This window comes from Nuphar pumila, chromosome 17, assembly GCF_984573655.1.
Source record: "Nuphar pumila chromosome 17, dmNupPumi1.hap1.1, whole genome shotgun sequence".
NCBI classification, from domain to species: Eukaryota; Viridiplantae; Streptophyta; class Magnoliopsida; order Nymphaeales; family Nymphaeaceae; genus Nuphar; species Nuphar pumila.
In genome coordinates this window covers 548,079-568,843 of record NC_143265.1, presented here as the reverse complement: position 1 = coordinate 568,843, position 20,765 = coordinate 548,079, and the positions used below count along the sequence as shown (strand labels likewise).

The following is a 20,765-nucleotide window of genomic DNA, read 5'->3' as shown; positions in this document are numbered from 1 at the left end:
TAACAAAATCTCCTACTGCTAAAAGATTCCTTCTCATGGAAGGTAAATAAAGAACATTTATTAGTAGGAGACTGGTCCCTTTTACCTGAAGCCTATAGGTCCCTATCTCGACCACATCACTATAGGTGTTATTTTCCATATACACCTTATGATTTCTAGGCTTCAACTCTTTCATTTCCACAAGTCCTTTCTTTGTCTTAGACACATGCTGCGTCGCCTCTGAATCTATCCACCACCCTGAGAGATCACTATCTGCGATCAGTGATTCAGATACAGTGCATACTAATTATTGTTCTCCATTTGCTTTCTTTTCTGGAGTATCTTTCTTGGTTCTATTTGGAAAATTATTCTTGAAATGCCCAACTTTTCCACAAGAGAAATATGTTCCCCTGATTGCAGTCTTTGAGTTTTTGGTTTGCACTGGACGCTTCTTTTTGAATTTATTCTTCTTAAATTTTTTGAAGAATGTGCCTTTAGACTTGAACTTGTGAGAATTTGCTGAGAAGGATTCTTCAGTATTCATAAATTCTCCTTTTTGTCTTTTGAGATGTGCTCTTGCTCAAGAGCTAATTGCAGAGGGAGCTCTGTTAGAGTAAAACTTTTCTGGTTTAACCTCATGGCAATCGACACCATCTTTCATGTTGAAGAAAGACTATTTAATATGGTGGAGATTTGCATACACTTGAAAATATCATTTCCTGCTATGGATAAGTCCTTAGCCATTACCAGCATTCGATTCACATGATCGACTACGTTATCTGACTCTTTCAGCTTGCAAGAGTTGTACTGCTCTAGAAGAAGTTGAATATGGGTTTCTGAAGTCATATTATACTTTTTCTTGACTTCTTTTATCATTCTCTTCGCAAAGTCAATCTTCAAATACTCGGATGAGATCATCTCGCATAAATGTTAGAAGAGTTGCTTGAGCAAGTTGATCGTCTTCAATAAACTTGTTGTAAGCTTTCTTCTCTTCTTAAGTTGATTTATTAGTCAATGAAGATTTTGCATTGTTCAATACGTATAGGGTTTTGTCATGTGTCAATAGATATTCAATTTTTCTTCTCCACATTCCAAAATTCGTCCCATTGAGTTTTTCGATTTTGAACAACTCAGCCATGACTACTCGATTTGCCATTTTCTTAATTATGAACAAATATAAGAATTAATAAAGTATATTTCAACTAATATTTGTAAATATAACTAGTTTTAATCCTTCTAAACTAGTTTATCATGCAATACAATATTTAAGTATACAAAAAACTCACAAAAATTGTTAAATTTAAGCACTTTTTGACAAAAATAAGTAACAAGTGTTTTTCTAAAACTCAGAACCACTTTTCTGCAATTTCTAGAAAGTATTTAAGAGGGGTTCTATGTAAACAAAACACAAAAACCTATTTCTGCAAGTTTCTAAGTTAATAAAAAAGTTCATACACTTTTCTACAATTTTCAGAAAGGCAGAAGCCTCTTTAAGCAAAACTGGAAACAGAAAGCCCAAAAAGAAAATTTTTGAGTTAAACAGAAAGGTTTTATCCTTTTTCTGTAATTTCAGAAAAAAATCAATGTCTTTTCGAAATTAAGAGATTCCCTGATTTTAACAGAAAAGAAAGGAACCACCCTTTTGAAATTTTTGAAAAGTAAGAAACATTTTTTTTCTGTTTTTCAAGAAAAGATAACCCCTTTTTCAGAATTTTCAATAAATTTCAGGTTCAATATGAAATCCCCCCCCCCCCTTTTTTATTAAACCTTATATGTTAAACGAAAGGGGAACCCGATTAGGGTTCCCGATTTGTGTAAAGGGAAAAGAAATTTCTGAGGAAGAAGAGGGAGCCCACCGTTGCTCGCCGGTGCTGGAATCTCCGGAAAGGGTTCCTCAAGCAGGTTCCTCAATCCTGCAAAGGTAAGCCTCTACTCTTCCCCCTTCTCCTTCCTCTTTTTCATTTTTTTTTCTTTCTTTGCTATCAACTCATGGTGCCCACCTCCGGCGATTCCCAGGTATGCCAAAAAACCTTTTCTTCTTATTTCTTCGTCTTTTTTTTTTCGGTTTTGATGTCTTTGCAGACGAAAAAGAGGGTTTGATCGATGTTCCAGTGAGTGCTCACGGCACTCGGCTATCAGCTGGCGGTAGAATGCCACTTGAGACTGTGTGACCGGCGGTCGACACACATTGCTGTAGGCGTCCTGTCCGACGGTCGTCACACTCTGCAGTACTCAGCGACTAACCCTGACAGCCTCCCTTCACCTCACCGGACAGGGTGACTAGTAGTCACCACACGTCCTCAGAGAGTGGATCTTTCGTCGATGAGAGATTTTGAGGTCTCGAAAGAAATCCCTGGCAGCGGTGCCACTACCGACACCTCGGTGGCAAATATCGGCAGTCAGCGCTCTCTACTGCTGTAATTTCTCTCCGGTGAGAGGGCTGATGCCAAAAGGAAAGTGGGAAGAGGGCGTCAACTGAACCCTCTTCCTCTTCCCTTGTTTTTTTTTTCGAGTTTATGCAAATCGGGTTCACCGATTTGTTTAAATCATAAAATAGAATTGACCTTCCATTTGTTTTATTTTTTTCTTGATTTTCTTTGTGCCTCCTTTCCGGTGATGAGTCCCTGCCTTTCACACACAGGATGCTTCTGGCAGCACCGACATAGGTCTTTATCAAACCTGCGCAACCTGGCTCAGATATTAATGTTAGGAAGCGACTACGCACATATCCGAATTTGCAGCGGGATGAAGGCCTCATAGTTATGCTCGAAATTGTCAGGGAGTCCAAACTCTCAACTCTCTTCTTCACTTAATGCTATGAACTCTTATGTATCTTGTGTTGTATCACCATACACTGTTTCACTTGCATTTTCTAGACTATGAAGATGGTTCAAGCTTTGGGACACAACCCTTGAAAGAAATTCCTTCATCCTTCAAGAGACTCTTCTCTTGAAATGTGTATGTTGAAATCAGTGTTGTGAGAGGCATACGCCTCAGTACTTGAAGCGTACGCCTCACAGACGAGGCGCACGCTCAAGGTACTGAGGCGCACACTCAGTACCTGAAGCGTCGGTGCCTCCTCCGATTTGTGGCTAAAACCGAAAACAATTACACAATGAGCAGAGGAGGATATTCCGACGAGATTTACGGTGAAATTTCTTCTCTTCGTGCCTGAAATTGGATTTACTAGTCGAGAAAAAAGCAAAAACTTCCAGCGAGTTTAACGGACTGAGTTCTTCCGACCGTTGCTGTAACTTGCACAGAGTCACAGACTCGTCGAGAAGCAGAGCTGATACCCTCTGACGAAGTTTCCGGTGAGGGGCGGGGGGACTTTTTCTCTCCGCGATCGGAATTGAGACCTACTCTCTTGTTCATGAAGCTTACGCTTCAACGCCTCGCTTCATAACATGTTCAACGCCTCGCTTCACCTCATCGCATTTAACAACCTTGGTTGAAATGACTTCCAACCTCAAGAGACACTTCTCTTGGAACGTGACAGTTGGAATAGCCACTCCAAGAGTCACTTATGGCCGTATGATCTTACAATAGCTACTCCTACCATACAAGCCCCCCCCCGTCTGGCTAGCATAATGAAGCGTGATATTGATAACATAAAGATAATTAAATTTTTTTTTGTATATTATTGATTTGCTTTATTTTTGTAAATATTTATTTTTTTCTATTTTAGTTGATCTTTTCTGATATTTCGCCCATAAAAGAGCTCGACAAATAAAAAAAAAGTGTGAATTTTTGAGGGGAAAATGGCCGCGTTATCTTCCCGTTTTAAACGATGCACGCGTTTGCAGCTCCGTTTAATCCTGCTCCTGGTGGTGCGATAAGTTTGAGAATTTCCAGTCTCTAATAGTAAAACAGGGCTAGCGTTAGGGTTGCGGTTGGGTAGAGTACGAGTCTAGTCACGCCGGCCCGAACCGAACCAAATCTGTCTAGGGAGTGGTGGGGACGCCCAGCAAGAATGTACTTGGGGGCGGAGTTGCGGATGTCGTGAACTTTTCCTTCTGCTGCTCCAGCAAGAGAACGAGGGCCTTCTTCACTCCTCTGAGAGAGAGAGAGAGAGAGAGTAACGGAATCTGCCTCGTTGTTCGCCTAGGGTTATCAAATAGAGAGGGTTCAAATTCAAATTCAATGGGAGTAGGGAAGCGGGATATGATTGAGGCAGCGGCTAATGAGAATAAGAAGGGGGCTCTGGGTTTGCCTGCTCCGGGCCCTATAACGCAGCTGCAGATAAGATTCAAGGATCTGGAGAATGGGTTCAGGAGCTGGCTGAGCAAGCAATCCCTCCCCGTCGAAGCCGCCATTGTTACCGTCACGAGCGCCGTCCAGGGTGGCGCCATTGGTGCCATCATGGGTACCCTCACCGCCGACGTCTCCTCGTCGCTCCCAACCCCACCACCCCAAGGTGCTGCTTTCAACCCCCAAGCCATGGCATCCCTTCAACAAGCTCAGGTACCATACACACTCTCCTCTCTTTCTGCTTTTTACCTTCTCTCCACATGAATTACAGAATCTTCTTTTTGTTGTTAAGGGTGCGTTTGGATAAATTCTTGATACTTATCATGGGATTGAGAAACGAGCTTGTTAAGGGTGGGCTGGTCACTAGTGGATGGTTTTGGGGGTCTTTATGTTGTCTTCCGTTAGGGCTCAGGAGAGACCCTCCTGTTTACTGCATCACAAACCAAGCTAAACCGAAACGAGCCGAGCTGAATTATGCTAATCAATTATGAAAATAAAAAAAATAACTAAGAAAATACTTTTTCTCAATTATAATCCAAGTAAACTTACTGATAACTCTTTAAAAAAATAAAACTTATTTTAATTTAATAAAAAATACTTTTAAATCTAATACATAAGTTCAATTTCTATTACAAATAAACCAAATGTCAAAATGATCCAAATACAAAAGATTCAAATGATAAAAATATTCAAAATATGAATATAAATCAAATAGATCCTTAGAGGTTCAGGTCTTCTGCGCCACTCTGCATCAGTTTGGCATGCATGAAACTTGTTGAGGCTTGTCAGGTGAGCTTGATGGCCTGAGTTATAGGCAGCAAGTGAGTCAAGTAGGGTAAGCTCAGGGAGTTTTATGCTGTCAGGACAGTGATCGTAAGTACGGCAAGTAGAGCCGGCGAAGCTAGGTCTTTGATTTCTCCTTGTAAATATAAGAAAAAATGAGTAAAATATGAACAATAGATATGCTGCTCGTTTATATGAATAGACACTGTTTTTTATGCAGCAGTGTTAGCCTACGCACTACTGCTCACCATCCATCTCAACATTCTCGAGATGGACAATGCATTAATCTTTATAAATGCTAAGATGGGTGGTTGTCCGATAGGCTGCTGCATAGACGTAGTACTTACATAATCGGTAAAGTGGACATGTTAGTTTAACTAATTGCGCGGCATGCTGAAACTAGGCTTGTTGTATACGTGAATTAGCCCGTGGGCATCAAGACAGTTCAATGGACCTGAGTTATTTATTAATTTTGTAATGATATAAAAATTAAAAAAATTAACTGTTGCATAATAACTTGGTAACTATTACTATTTACCTAATTAATTATATTAATTTTATAAAAACTAAAAAGATAATTAGTTGGGTGCATAGAAAGGTGAGAACTTGTTAATTATTACTATTTACAAATGAATTTGGGCTGGGTCGGGTTAGAGTCGGACCCCTTCACATTATTTCTGATACATTTTACATTTTTTCCATGAAAATCATTGGATCCAGTGCCTCAGGAACTTGAATCATGGTTGGATCTTGGACTCCATTGTAAGATCTAAGTTCCGTCTAGACTCAGACCTGGCCCATTGTCCAAAAGGAGTATCCATTGCTGGGTCAAGCATGATGTGATCCATATTCAACCCATTTTCTCCCCACACTCAATGCAATTGCTGGACTTAGGGACCCGTCAAGGGATCAGATTTGGAACCGACGTGGGCAACACTCAGGCATCCTTGATGAGTAAGGTCCTAACGGTTCTGGTTTAGATGGTTTTGGTTTTTAACCGGGTTTGATTGGCAACGGATTGTGAATGGATCCTCATATTCTTCGGTGAAATTCCCAACCAAAATTAATCAAGAAAGTTGAATTTTGTATAGAACTCAGCTTGGATCTGAGTCCATACTGCGAGAAATGCACAATTGGATCAGGGTCTAAAAGCTATTTGAATCTTCCTATCCAGAGGATAAGCTTATTTGATCTTCTTAACTGGATATGGGTCCATTTAACATCGGGTCAGAATTGGTTTGGATCTGCAAATTAAACACAGCCTGTTGGCTAGGGCTGTAAAATTTTCAGAATTGGCCAACCGGATTCCTTTTAGTCTGATCAGGATCCGGCCTTAGGATACCTTTAATGGGTCCAGCTCCGGTTCTAGCAATAGCTGGTCTAATCCAAATATTACCATTCAATCATATGATATTTTCTAAAGCCGATATATTATAACCAAAAGTGTTTTTCTTTCAAAAGATCACCTATCTTGAAAAAATCATGTTTTTATCATGATATTAACATGATGCAAATGCTTTTTTCAATATCTTCTAAACTTCTTTACAATTATATGTGTCTTTATACTTATATATAATGTTATTTGCAAGGTTTTTTTCTTAATTTTTTTAATTTATCACAACAATTTCTTCATTTGGTCAAAGACACAATTGAGATAGATTAAATAAATGTAAAATCTACATTAAAATGAATTCCTTCAAAATTTAAACTAAATTTTTTCCTCTAAAAATTTCCCATAAAATAGAAAATACATAAAATTTAGTGCTAAAATTTCACAATACATAAAATTTAATAAAGAGAATTCCTTCATTTTTTTTTGGGTTACCTTGGAAGTATATTGCGAATTCCCAGCCTCTTGTTTGGATTAATTGAAAAATGCTACTGAGAATTTCCAGTCTCTAATAGTAAAACATGGCTGTCATTAGGGTTGCTGTAGAGAGGAAGCAATTGTGAGATAGATAATCTCTGTCGGAGTTAGAGGAGGAGAAGAAGAAGAAAAAAAAAAAACTGAGATGAAGCAATTGGGACCAGGTGAGACATACCTAATATCTGTTGGAGAAGAAGAAGGATGTGAAGCAGAAAAAAACCTTGAGATGAAACAATTGGGAACAGGTGAGAGATTTCTGCTGGAAAAGAAGATGAAAAAGCAGCAGTTGGGAGTAGGTGAGACACCTAATTTCTGTTGGTGAAGAAGAAGAAAACTCTGAGATGAAGCAATTGGGAGCAGGTGAGGGATACCTAATTTCTGTTGTTGAAGAAGAAGAAGAAGAAGAAGAAGAAGAAGAAGAAGAAGAAGAAGAAGAAGAAGAAGAAGAAGAAGAAGAGTCCTTTCTTTCTTCCGCTCGGTGTTTGCACTGTATTAGCTTAGTTTGGAGGGTGTTTCGTGCTATGGCTTTTTGGTAGCATTTGTAGAAGCGTGTACCTGCTGTTAATGGTAGCCATTCTTCCTAATTTTTTGGTCGAATACGTGTGAGTGACCATGCTCACCTTTTTGACCAATGGGATATATTCAGGCTAATTCATTTTTAAATTTTTATGCAAGTGGCATGCGGGCTATGTAAAATCTGCTGGGGGAGGTTACAAGATGGGGGGTTTTCTTTTATGCGTGCACATTTTTTTGTAAAGTGGATGTGTTTTCCTACAAGCTTTCTTTTCCGGATATTATCTACAAATGTCTTTAAGTTTTATCTTTCCCCATAAACCATTGTGAACTTAAAATATCGGCACTTTTTTTTTTTAATTTTAAGCAATGGATAAAAGAAGAGATTTACTTTAAAGAAAGGATTTGGAACCTAGATCTGTTTGCATATTGTGCATTGTGAAGAGTGAATGGCAGTATATAAGCCTTTCTGTCACAAGTTTATGACCTTAGATACCACAAATATTGGAAGGGAACTACCTATCACTAGCTGGTGGTTTGGTCCAGTGTTGTAAGTATCGTATCTATGGGGTTTTCCGATACAATACACACCCATATCTCGATACGGGTGTATCTTACGATACACTCCGATACGGGGCATATCTTAGGATATGCTATAAATGCAATTTAAGTGAACTCATTCAATTTTTTTTCAAAAGCATATAAGGTCCCTTGGGGCTATTTCATATTTATCCCTAAAGAGCTTAAGAGTGACTTAGGGAGATTTTTTTCAAAAAAAAGAAGAAGAGAATAATGATGATGATACTTGACATTATCTAATTCATTTTTGTTTGAATTTTGAATACATTTGGTTATGTAAAATTTTTAAGTATTGAAAAAAACACTTTATGACATTTTTTTTGTTTATGTAAACACATTACTTATTAGCTTAGATTCATTATTTAATGTGCATATTATTTCATAATTCACATTTTTCTGGTTAGATATGCATGCCATTTATAGCATATTATTTTGATTATTGAATCTTCAATGTCTTATGCGTGCCATTCATTGCACATAATTGTTTTGATATGTGATATTGTAGTTTTATCTTATGTTGTTCATCATTGTTTCTTGTGTTATGAATTATTTTTAGATTTTTCTTGATTTTTAAATTTTTTTTTATTTAAAACATACAATTTTTTACTATGCGCTACGATACATATCTTATGTTGGGCCCATCCTATATGGGTTACAATACGCTTTTTACAACCTTGTCTTGGTCCATATTTTTGGGCTCTATAGGGAGCTGGTATTTGGCAATGAAATGTCTAATCTCATAATCTGTGGGTTGCCAAACCAAGGATTTGGTTTGTAAGGGATTTGACATTTCCATTGGCTGTTTGAACGCCTTTTTAGGATTTTGGCCAGAGTTGGCATCTCCTTGGCAATTACAGCTCTCAAACAACCGATATGTTTTTGGGTCCGATGTTGGAGTGTCTTTGTAATCTATCTAGTACATGATTTTAGATAGGCATCCATATGTAATGGTTAGGAATTTTGGAATTTAAAATCTACATTGGGTTATATGGTCTTGTCAGATCTAGGTTGGTTTGTAATGAATCATCAAGGATTTGAAAAATACAATGCCTACTAAGGGCAATAACACAATCACAACCCACAAAGGGGCACTCACAAAGGCGATGACAACACACACTCACAATATAAAATAATTAATTTTATTAACTCTTAAAATGCACCAAAAAAATGCATAGCAATAGTGGGACTAGAGTCCCGAATATATACAACAAAGGGAGAGGGCTTCTAGCCGTTAGAGCTTCCTAACGGCTATCAAACTGCACAAATGTCCTAAATGCCCTTGCAGATACAAAAAATAAATATAATAAAACAAAACAAAAATTAAACAAAAATTGAAATGACATATATGGTCTAAAATACATTCTTAAAAAAAAAGAAATACATACATACATACATACATACATACACACACACACACTATAATATGAGAACTGAAAATATGAGAACTAATGTGTGAACCACGATTTTCATGGATTTTTTGTTCTTTTTCTCTTGAATCTAACCGTACAGATGTGATCTACATGCTTGGTTTTATAAGAACCCACTCTTAAATCATCCGATTTTGATGCATAAACAAGATTTTTTTAAGACTTTAAAATCAATGGCTCATAATCTTGATAGATATTCAAGCATTCAAAAATCACATTTTTTTATCGAAAATACACGATCCAATGGTTGATTCTCTGTCACATGGGTGCGGGTGTGGGTGTGGGTGTGGGTGTGGGTGCGGGTGCGACATGGGTGCGGCGCAATTTCAAATTTTTTGGACACGGGGACTCGGCTATATATATGTATATATATTTAAAAATATATATATATATATATATATATATATATATATATATATATATATATATAACAATAATAAGACTCGGTCAAAGTTGGGTGTTAGAAAATTTGAATATATATATATACTCTTCTTAATACAAGAGTATGCATATATTTTTGTATATTCAAGTATATATATTTGTAATATTTTCTTTAATTCTTTAATTTTTCTTTTTTTATTTATTTTTACCTTTTAAATTCTTTTTATGTAATCTGTCATCAGCTGAACACTGTCAGCTAATGACCACAGTCTGTCAATGATAGACTGCGTGCAGCATTGACTGTCAACTAATGACAACACAGTTTGTCAATGTCTGTCAACTAATGACAGTATGCAGCATTGACTGTCAACTAATGACAACACAGTTTGTCAATGCCAGACTGTGTGCAACACAGTCTGTCAACTAATGACAGTGTGCAACATTGACTGTCAACTAATGACAACACAGTTTGTCAATGACAGAATGTGTATAACACAGTCTGTCAACTAATGACAGACTGTCTGCACAGTCTGGCAGCTAAGAGACGTTGGGACTTTATTTTTTTTTTAAAATATATAAAAAATTGATTTTTTTTAGTTTTTTGCCCTAAAAATGGACAAAAATGGACTCGGTCAACATTGACCGAGTCCAAAATATGGACGGACTCGGGGCGTGTCGACGCGGGTGCATCAACCCCCTAGCTGAGTCCGTGTGACATAGTTGATTCTTAGCAAATTCACCATTCCAAGCATATCTACATGGTTGGATAATTGGATTTGCAAAAAAAGTGTTGGAAATGCCCATATTTCTAGTTCTCATATTTCAGTTCTCATTTTCTAGTGACTCTAGATACAAATATGTATGTTATATATACATATATGTTTGTATGAGGCGTAGTGAGGCACTCCACCAAAAACTGAAACAAGGCGTAAAACATAAGCCTCAGATTTTTTTTTAATCTTAAAAAAACTTTAAAAAATATCTAAAAGTACAAATAAATAGAAGAAACACTTTATTGATGAAGCAACAACCAATAAGAAATAGAGAATCTCAAATAAATATCGAAACTGTGATATTAACATGTAAAAGTAACATTAATGCAACAACTTGATCTATGCAAGTATCTAAGAAATAAAATATGAGCATTCAATAAAAATTAAGTAATAAAATCTCTAACAATCAAATTTCACAACATCATGTCATCATTAGAAAATGCGTATTAGCATTAACAATTTAACAGCCAAATGCTTTAGAGTTTTAGTCCAAAACTCTCCAAAAAGCGAGTGTTACAACATTCACAAGTACAAATGAAGGACCCAAAAAACATATTAATGCCCATAGTAATAATAATATCCTACAGAAAAAAAATCTTAACTTAATACATGTTCACTAACTTAATACATGTTTAAAGAATAGCATACAGAAAAAATCCATATTCACTAAGTTACAGGAATGAAAATCTTAACTTAATACATGTCTATGATTCCAATTTATGAAAATCATAACACCACTAAACCAATTCCAGTTTATTGATGGCCCTACGGACAATATAATTCAGTTTCTCTGTTCTAATATCACAAACATGCACAATTTCAAGGCACCATCAGATCCAGATTTAAATTGAAAAAAGGTGACATAAAAAAATCCAATAGAGCATTCACGAATAGGAGTAGGACACAATCTTAACAAAAATCAACACATACACAATCAATTATATGTAAATACATAATTACATGCACAATCAATTAATTGCACAGAGGAAGACGAAGAACAAAGGAAGAAGAAGAAGAAGAAGAAGAAGAAGAAGAAGAAGAAGAAGAAGAAGAAGAAGAAGAAGAAGAAAAGGAGGGGGGGAAGAAGACGAATAAGAAAAAAGGAGGAAAGAAGACACCGCTGCAAGGGAAGGGAAGAAGAAAAAGGAGGAGGGAAGAAGAAGAAGAAGAAGAAGAAGAAGAAGAAGAAGAAGAAGAAGAAGATTACATACCTGTTGGTGGCTGCTGCAGGTGGTGGCTGCCGCTGATGGTAGCTGCTGCCAGTTGTGAGGAGGGTGGGGGTTGGTGAGCAAAAGGGAGGAGAGCCGAAAGGGGGAGGGGTGCCCTAACATCGTGCCACCCTCCCCCTTTTCTTTTTTATTTTTTTTTATAACTGAGGCGTGCGCCTCAAGGCGTATGAGGCGCATGCCTCATATACATTTGCGCCTTAGCCTTGCACTTCCAGGCCCCTCGCTTTGAGGCGAGGCACATTTTTTGTGCCTTGAAGCGCGTTTTTCATAATACTGGTTTGTATATACCTATATACATCTTAACATTGTCCAGTTTAGATCCAACTAGTTTGGTAGCAGAACTAACAACAAATTAACATACAATGAACCGACCACTTTAAACTCTTGAGAGCCTATGAGACCCAGTTATTGTTTGCCAAATTGCAGCGGAAAAGGCTATTGGATCAACACAAATACTTATACAGGTTTTCTTAAGCATTACCACAAGCACTTGGTGTGTAGAACAACTGATTCACATGCAGCCTTTAACGAAGAGTTGGTTAAAGCATTTCACTGAATGGTTGGTACAGAGGCATTATGCACCTCTTATAAAAAACAAATCCAACAAATTAATTACATTGTCAATAATATGGCTAGCCTTTCTAACCTCCATTTGACTTGGACAAGTTGGAGTGATACATGAGGCTGCAAGGCTTGCGCGAGTCAAGGTGGTTCACCAGGTTCAGCTCCTCATCACCAAGAAGAGGGGTCGTGCACCTATCTTGATTGTGGGAGGCGGGGCACACGATTCTATCACCAAACCCTCTATCCAGGCACCAGATTCTGGCATTTCCATATGGATCCTAAATGCTTGTGACTAGAGGTTTGCCCAAGCAAGTTATGACTCGTCTAAGCACTGCTGGACATCATCAACCAACTGGGAGCACTGCTAAGGCTGAGGAATTGTATGCAGTTGCCACCAAGTTCCTCACCATTCACCTCTATTTTCTCAACAAAGGTAAAATTTAAATATATGAAGTAGGTGTATCACCAAAACCTCAACTCAATTTAGTATAGATGAGCAAGTAGGTAACCTGTGTACGATCCTGATTGGATGCATGATGCATGCAGGTGTTCTTCATGAGACAAATACATAATCAAACCACAGGTTTGATTTAACATTTCCCATATCCAAGAGTTGTTAAATACTAAACATATTGAAATATGTATTAAAAGATTCTGATTACCAACCATATAGTCTACCTTCTTTGTGCCTGTTCATTTTGTGAGGCATATTTTTCAATTAATTCTATCATACTTTCTCTAAAATTTATTTTCTTCACTGCTTAGTTTGTTTTAAAGTTGACGGTTTATGCGTGTATGTTCAGAAGTGTTTGAATGAAGTGATGGCAGAATATAATTGTTCTATTAAAATTGATTTTTCTGTGGCCTTGGAAATGGGCAATCATTTTACCAATGCCTGGTTGGGTTTTATTTTTCTGGCATATTATGTACCTTCTTCTGACAGTATATTCTCTTGGAGCCTTTTGATGATACTATCTGTAAGAATGCTACTGTTGTTAAAACCAATGACTGTTACCTCTCTGCTATGTCACAGGGATTCGGCTAGCAGGGTGCCGCACCTGCGTCGACGCGACTCGACGCGGGTGCGGTCAACCCGACCCTGGGTGCGTTGACCGCACCCAGGGTCATTTTCGTCCATTTTTTTTTTTTTTTTTTAAATTTTGCCCTATGAAATGGGCTGCAGAATTTAAAAAAAAATTTGCCCAGGCCCAGGCCCAGGCCCAGGCCCAAGCCCAAGCCCAAGCCCAGGCCCAAGCCCAGGATAATGATCATTCCATCGTCCTCATATGTCTTTGGACTTACGTGACGTGGCCGATGTGACCTTTCATTTTCAAAGAAACGTTTTTTGTTCGACGCTTGGGAGACTGACAGGCGTAACGCGGCAACTAGTCACTGGTTGTATGTATGGGAAGTCCCTCCTTTTTGTTTTTGCTTTTGCTTTTGCTTTTGGAGGACGCTTCCAGCTTTTTGAAACGAAAAAGCCATAAAGTGCCAGGCTGTCACGGGCTCCGAGCCTTTCATTTCAGTTCAACAGTCTCCAACCACACTCAAAATAGCTCTTTGTTTTATCCTGGCAGACTCACTCAACTCGACTATAGTCTATAACTGGTTCTTTTGGGCGACTCTTGAGTCTGACTTGCTTTTAATAAGTTAATCGAGCATTTGAAACAAGTTAGTCGAATCTACATAGTGCGTATTCAAGGCGGGGTGACTGTTGACCCGCTCAGAAGTCACCAAGGTTACGCGGGGTGGGTATTTGCCTTTTTAACAGGGCTTGGATTTTGAGCACCAGAGTTGGCCACTTCAACTCCCCATGCGAGTCCCACAAACACCATCCTCATAAGGGCAGGAACTTGTGACACGCACATTCCCAAGTTGGTCGATCCATGACCAAATCATTGTGTGCTGTTTAGCTAAATCGTCGATGCCAAGGACTTGGTTCATCGATGACTCGGTCAACAGCCATTCTTCAAGGAATGCTTTGTGCTTTTGTTGCCCATGGGACCCGCGCTGGGGGGAACCCCAGACCCCCCCTTATATATATATTTACATTTTTGCCCCTGCCGCACCCCCGCACCCGGGTTTTTTGGAAGTGCTGAATCCCCGCACCCGCACCCGCACCCGCACCCGCACCCATGTGACATAGCCTCTCTGTTAATCTTGAATATTTTTTCCACCATGAACACCAATCAGGTTTCTCTAGTTAATTTCTCTTTGAAATGAAGATTCAAAACCTTCTCTATTTCACTCTCTGTGAATTCCTTCTGATAATAACTGATCTTTGGGCTGGCAGTCACAGCTTGATGTTCATTGTTCTATTGCAGGCTCTTGCAGGGGGGCCCTTGGTTCAAGCTCGCAATTTTGCAGTCATGACAGGTGTAAATGCAGGAATATCCTGTGTCATGAAAAGAATACGAGGAGTAGAGGACGTCCAGACCAGGTTAGGCTACAGTTACAATTCAATTCCTTTTGGACATTTTATGCTCTACTTGACATTATGTTGAATATTTGATATTCTTCTGATTTACCTACCGAACATTGCAGTTCAGAATTTGTGTTTTTCCCTAGGAGGTAATGAATTGAGTGACTAACTAATACCGGAACTGTTTCTCTGTTTTGATTTATAAGTTTGACCAGATTGTGTTGTGTTACATCATGCTACTTATTCCATATTCAAATGAGTGCAGAATGGGAAGCATATCACTTTTATAATATTGACTTCTTGTAAGCAACAGATTGACAAGTAAATAGAAGAAAATGGAATTTAGTAAACAAGAATAGGCTCTGAATGACTTTCTTGTTTTTTTTTCAAGCAATATTTGACAAATAAATTGGACATGTAAAATTCATCATGATTCCTGTCACAAAATCATTCGTGTGTAGATAATATATAAAATGTTCAAGCCTACATATTGCAGTTGAGCATAATCTTCTAGATTTTAACACTCAACCTCAAGTTATCTTTTGCCCACCAACCAAATGAGTCAATTTCTTGTGCAATCTCAATACCTGAATGTCTCATTAAGTTAGGCATCTATGTTTTCATGCCATCTGTAATTTAGAAGATTCAGGTTTTCATTGGCTTCTCTTGTTATTATTTCTTAGAATTTAACTTTTAATGCTCTATGGAATCGAACCTATGCTGCTTCAAGTATTCGTTGATGCTTTCTTCCTTGTTACTTAAGCTTGCAAACAAGGGTACATTGTATTCTTCATTTATGTGGACTTTATTAATCAATATATGCTTCTTCAGTACTTGTGTACTTTAAAAAAGGTGCTACAGCTTTGGTTTTTTCACCTTTTCTGTTAATAATTTTCTCCTGAGTCTAGAGCCCTCATTGGTTCTCTTTAATGGTACCAAGTATATGCCTGTGGTATGATCATTATCTTTTGGTGGTCTTCTCTATTTGTACATGTAGTTGGAGTCTATTCCTTTTGTTGATTTCTCTAAAGTTCTAAACTGTTTTTCTTTAAGGTCCATAAAATGGTTTACAAGGTTTCATTTTGCAGTATGGTAGCTGCATTTGGTTCTGGAGCGATGTTTTCCCTTGTCAGCGGTATGGGAGGGCCAAACCAAGCTGCTAATATGATTACGTCAGGGCTTTTTTTTGCACTTATTCAGGGAGGCCTTTTCAAGGTAACATTGTGTAATAGTAACTTCTCAACTTGTTTGTAGTTAAGAGCATTCTTGCGTGATTGTTCCATTCATGGTTCCATCTGGAACTACATCTGCTTTTACTGTTACATAGGTAATGGTGTAAGTTTTTTGAAATAGATTTTTAAAACAATATTTTCAATAAAAAACAGTGTGAAAGTCTGATACCAAATACTAAAAACCGGCTCGCACGAGTGGTGGAGTCCGGGTCGATCTTAGGGAGCGAGAGAAACACTTTGTATTCCAAAGAAAACTAATCTACTCTTTATTGCTTTGAAAAATAAAAGAATTAATTAAGAGTGCAGCCCTCTACGGAGGGTTTAAATAAATAATAATTAGTTACATGCCTTTTACAATTTCAAATTAATAAAATAAATAACCCTAATCTAAAAGAAAAGAGAAAAAGAGTCTTCAGTGCTTGAGCTTCTAATCCCTTTGATGTTTTTGATTTATGCTCTTTCTTTCCTATTCATTAAGGGCTCCTTTGAGGGGACCTTGGAGAGCTCTTCAGGGGCACTTTTGAGGGCCTACCACACGTCAAATTGCTTCCCTGCAAAATAGAATCACAAAACAAAACAAAAAAATGCAAAACTAGACAAAAACTTAAGGTTGAATTAAAAATCAGCAAAACAAGAATCTAAACAACTAACAATCAAACAAACTGACTCATTAAAAGACAAAATAGCTAAACAAACTAACAAACTGTGTAACAAATATGAAACAAACTAAACTACCTAAAGTAACTATAAACCTAATGAATTCAAAAACAAGCAATATGTATGCAACAAAATAATAACTATGCCCGATTAAGCTAACTATTTAGACTAACACAGTAAAGAAAACGTGAATAAACTAAACAATAAAAATCATAAGTCTAAATTAACTGTAATCTAACTATAATAAAAGAAGCTAACTAATTTATTTTTATTAAATAAACTATTGCTGAACTAATAAATTAAATCTAAAGACAACTCTATTACTAAACATGCAGGCATTGGACTAGAGTTATCGTCAAACACACAGAATCATGTTTGGCGTTAATCCCTCAAAACAAAACAGCATGAAACACTGTTCTGTATATATATGATGTGGATTGGCTGCACGTATACTGTTATTAAAACAAATTACGTAACTTGACTGAAAATATAAAATACTTTAAGCTAATCTAACAATTAATTATTAAGACTAATGCTAAACCAATCTTGACTCAACAACTAACGCATATCACAAAACAAAACAAAAAAATAAATCGGATTTAGACTTAGCGTGAATCTTGTTGAGCGTGTTTGACGCTGAGTGCGTGATATGGGCACAACGTTTCACGCTGTGCTGGCTTAAACTTGAAACCGTAACAGCGTGTCACGCTGTTCGGTTGGAGCTTGAAACACTGCAGCTCGTGGCCGTGTGCAGCTCCTGTCTTGCTGTAAAAAAGAAAAATTATTTTCTTAAAACAGTATTCAGCCAACCCTGAAGCGCATATGGTGATCGGTGCCTGCCGTCTCTCATTGGATACAGATTGCATGAACAACAAATCACGTCTATCCGATTGTGTTGCCGATGTTGCACGTTATGCGTGATTTCAACTAACAAATAAATTAGAACAAACAAAAAACAAACAGTAACAACAGAAACACTATGATCTATCGAGTAACTATGGTAACCGATTATATTTTTAACCATGCTATCTAAACAACCAACGAAAAATAAATTATGATGGAGAAACACAGCAACACTAGTTTCTACGATCCATATGAACTATTCTAAGATGCGAAAACGAAACAAATACAAATCAGATTATGCTCTATGCTATGAAGATGCAACAAATTAAATATAATGCATGCAATGATCCTAAATACTACAAAGAAGGGGGAGAAAAAGCAAACCGTGTGATTTACCTCCGATGGAGGGGTTGAGAAGAAGATGGTCTTTCTCTTGAGCTGCACGTGCCTCCGTTGAGAGGGGGTAAAAAGAATCAACGTCAGAAAAAAGTTAGTAGCAAGATGAAAACGGGGGAGAAAGGAAGATAACGAGGGAGAATCGATTGGGAACGAGGAGTAGGAAAAGAAGAGAAGAGGGAGAAGAGGCCTGCGTTTTCTCAGAAGGAAAAACGTGGGCTGCAGATAAGAAATTAATATTTATACTAAAAATCCTAGGTTAGACGATTTCTGTGGAAGTCTGGATAATTTTCAAAAATTTCAAAAAGGGTCTTCCTCTAAAAAACGTGTTTTCCAAAAAAAAGACTACTTCTAAACCGATTAAAATTAATTAATTAACTCCTAATCTAATTAGACTACAACTTAAATAGTCCTAAACTAATCTAAACACCGAAAAATGCAGGGAAGAGCTTGAACTATGCGATTTTCATATATTTTCAGTTTCAATGCGATTTCTCAAAAATAAAGATAATAATGAGTTTTTAATGCATAAAAATAAATGAATAAAATGCAAAACTTATGCATGATCAAATTCCCCCATGCTTATCATTTGATAGTCCTCGAGCAAACCAACCCTTAATAACAAAATAAAAGTAAACTAACAAAGCAAAAACTTAACTCACTTTCATAGGAATCACGGGTGCATTTAGCGTATGCAACAAGCCCTTTAAACTCCTGGGTTACTCCAGTGGACTTGTAAGGTCTCATGAGGGTTTGCAGTGATGCTATCCAGAAACATCTCTGTCATACATGCATAAGATTAAAATTCAAGAAGCATTAGGCAGTTAAGCAGTTTGTTTTCACGAATATTTCATGCCATTACACTCTCAAAATATATTTAGAGTCTTTTACATGCCACCACAAAATAAAAGTTTTTTCCTTTACTTTTCTAAATATCGTAATCATTTATGCTTTATTCTTAGAAAATCAAATATACACATGTCATTGTTTATTTCTCTGCACATGTTTCTTAAAAATTATTCCTAAGCAGTGAACATAATCTTTATGTTCTTAACTTTTCTTTCTTTTTTTCTTTTTCCATAATTTTAATTTTTCCACACATTTTCTTTCTTTTTGTTGAGCACTATATCAAATTTCCATTTTTCGTGACCCGTGTAACGAGCTTTGAGTCAGTGACTCTCAGGCAGATGACCTTAGGGCATCAGATACAAAGTATCCCTCAGACTTAATTGCTCGAGTCACTAGACTTTCAAATTTCATAGTTTTACGTATAGCTTGCTTCTTGTCATGTGCAATGTCAACATCTATTAGGCTCTTTATAAATTCTATGTAACGGGCTTTCAGGCCGGTGGCTCCCAAATCAAATGGCTTTAGGGCACCAGGTGTAAACACGCTTCAGGCTCTACTTGTTCGAACCAAATCGGTCATAGATATCAACTTCGATATAGAAGTGATTTTCTTCGTTATCCTTTTCGTCATGAGAATTAAACACTTCAACTTGTGTCTGAGCCCAACTACTAGGGAATACAAAGAGATCAAACAACTAAACATATGCTCTTTTTCACTTTTGAGCTCTTATTTTTAATGTTGTTTATTTGTTTATTTTTTCAAAAAAAAAGTGTGCATATTCGTACTTGTGATTCAAAATAAACTCTAACATGCATCTATCGCCATTTCTTTGGAATCCATGTAAATAACCATATTTTTCTAGATCAGTGTCAAAAAAAAAATTTCATAAGGCTTAAAAATTCTCTAAAAACATTAGATTATGTAAAGCATTCATATAAGATCAAACTCATTCCTTAAAAACTCAATTTTTATGAGTTTTCATCAATGTGCAAGTACAAAGATAAAAAAAGATTTGGGTGTGCAAACTACAACCTCCCCCATGCTGATCCGCACTGTGGAATCTTACCTGATGCTGCCTTTTACTAGCTCTACAGAGATTTCACCTATCTCAATGTTTACAACTCATAAAAATACACAATGCAATGCCTACATGAACTAACATTCATGCTCATGAACAAGGAAATAAACAAACACATTCTAAGAAAACTACGAAACAACAAAAAATCTAATCCTAAAAATACAACATACAAACAATGTGCACTGCCTCACACATCACCGATGTCAATGACCTCGATATCCTGACTAACCACGACATCAAAAATATAGGGCTTCAGCCATTGCCCATTGACCTTAAAGGTCTCATTCGTACGAGGATAAAAAATAATTATTGCGTCATGTGAGAACACCTCCTGTACTATGAACGGGCCGTTCCATCTGGACTTCAACTTCCCTGAAAAAAGCTGGAGTCACGAATTGAAAAGCCAGACCTTCTGACCAGGCTCGAATTGTTTCATCAAAATATGCTGATCATGAAAATGCTTAGTTCGAGCCTTGTAGATCTTGACACTCTCGTAAGCCCCGTTTCGCAACTCTTCAAGCTCACTCATCTGCAGTTTGCGCTCTGCGCCAGCATGGGCCATGTCAAAATTGAACTTCTTAATCGCCCATTATGCCCTATGCTCCAACCAGTGTTATTAAAAGCACGCCTCACGGCGCAAAAAGCGTGCCTCGCCTCAAGGCGAGGGCCTTTGTGCCTTGAGGTGCAAGCATAAAGCGTAAATGCCCCAAGGCGTGCCTCAAGGTGTGGCGTATACAAATCTCTTTTGCAAAAAAGGATAGTAAATTATTTGTTTTTCCTCAAAACAAACAGTGATAGTAAGAATCATGTTTGTAAGCCAAACATGGTAGTTCCCAAAGGACTTATCCATTTTGAGTTCTTCGGTGCGGTACTAGAGTGTCCACCATAGGAGTGCTCCCGACGAGATTCATCCACTCACTGCAAAGGACACAGAGAGTGATC

The 20,765-nt window shown here is 37.4% G+C and overlaps 1 protein-coding gene across 1 annotated transcript in view; it reads left to right on the top strand.

Annotated features, from left to right (window-relative positions):
- The first annotated feature begins 3,992 nt into the window (after positions 1-3,992).
- Positions 3,993-20,765, top strand: part of LOC149811283 (chloroplastic import inner membrane translocase subunit HP30-2-like) — a 29,407-nt gene continuing 12,634 nt past the window's right edge. The window contains exons 1-3 of the mRNA XM_089992845.1: positions 3,993-4,443; positions 14,671-14,786; positions 15,857-15,983. Coding sequence (XP_089848971.1) covers positions 4,123-4,443; positions 14,671-14,786; positions 15,857-15,983 — 564 coding nt within the window. The 5' untranslated portion in view covers positions 3,993-4,122. The remainder of the gene's footprint in view (positions 4,444-14,670; positions 14,787-15,856; positions 15,984-20,765) is intronic.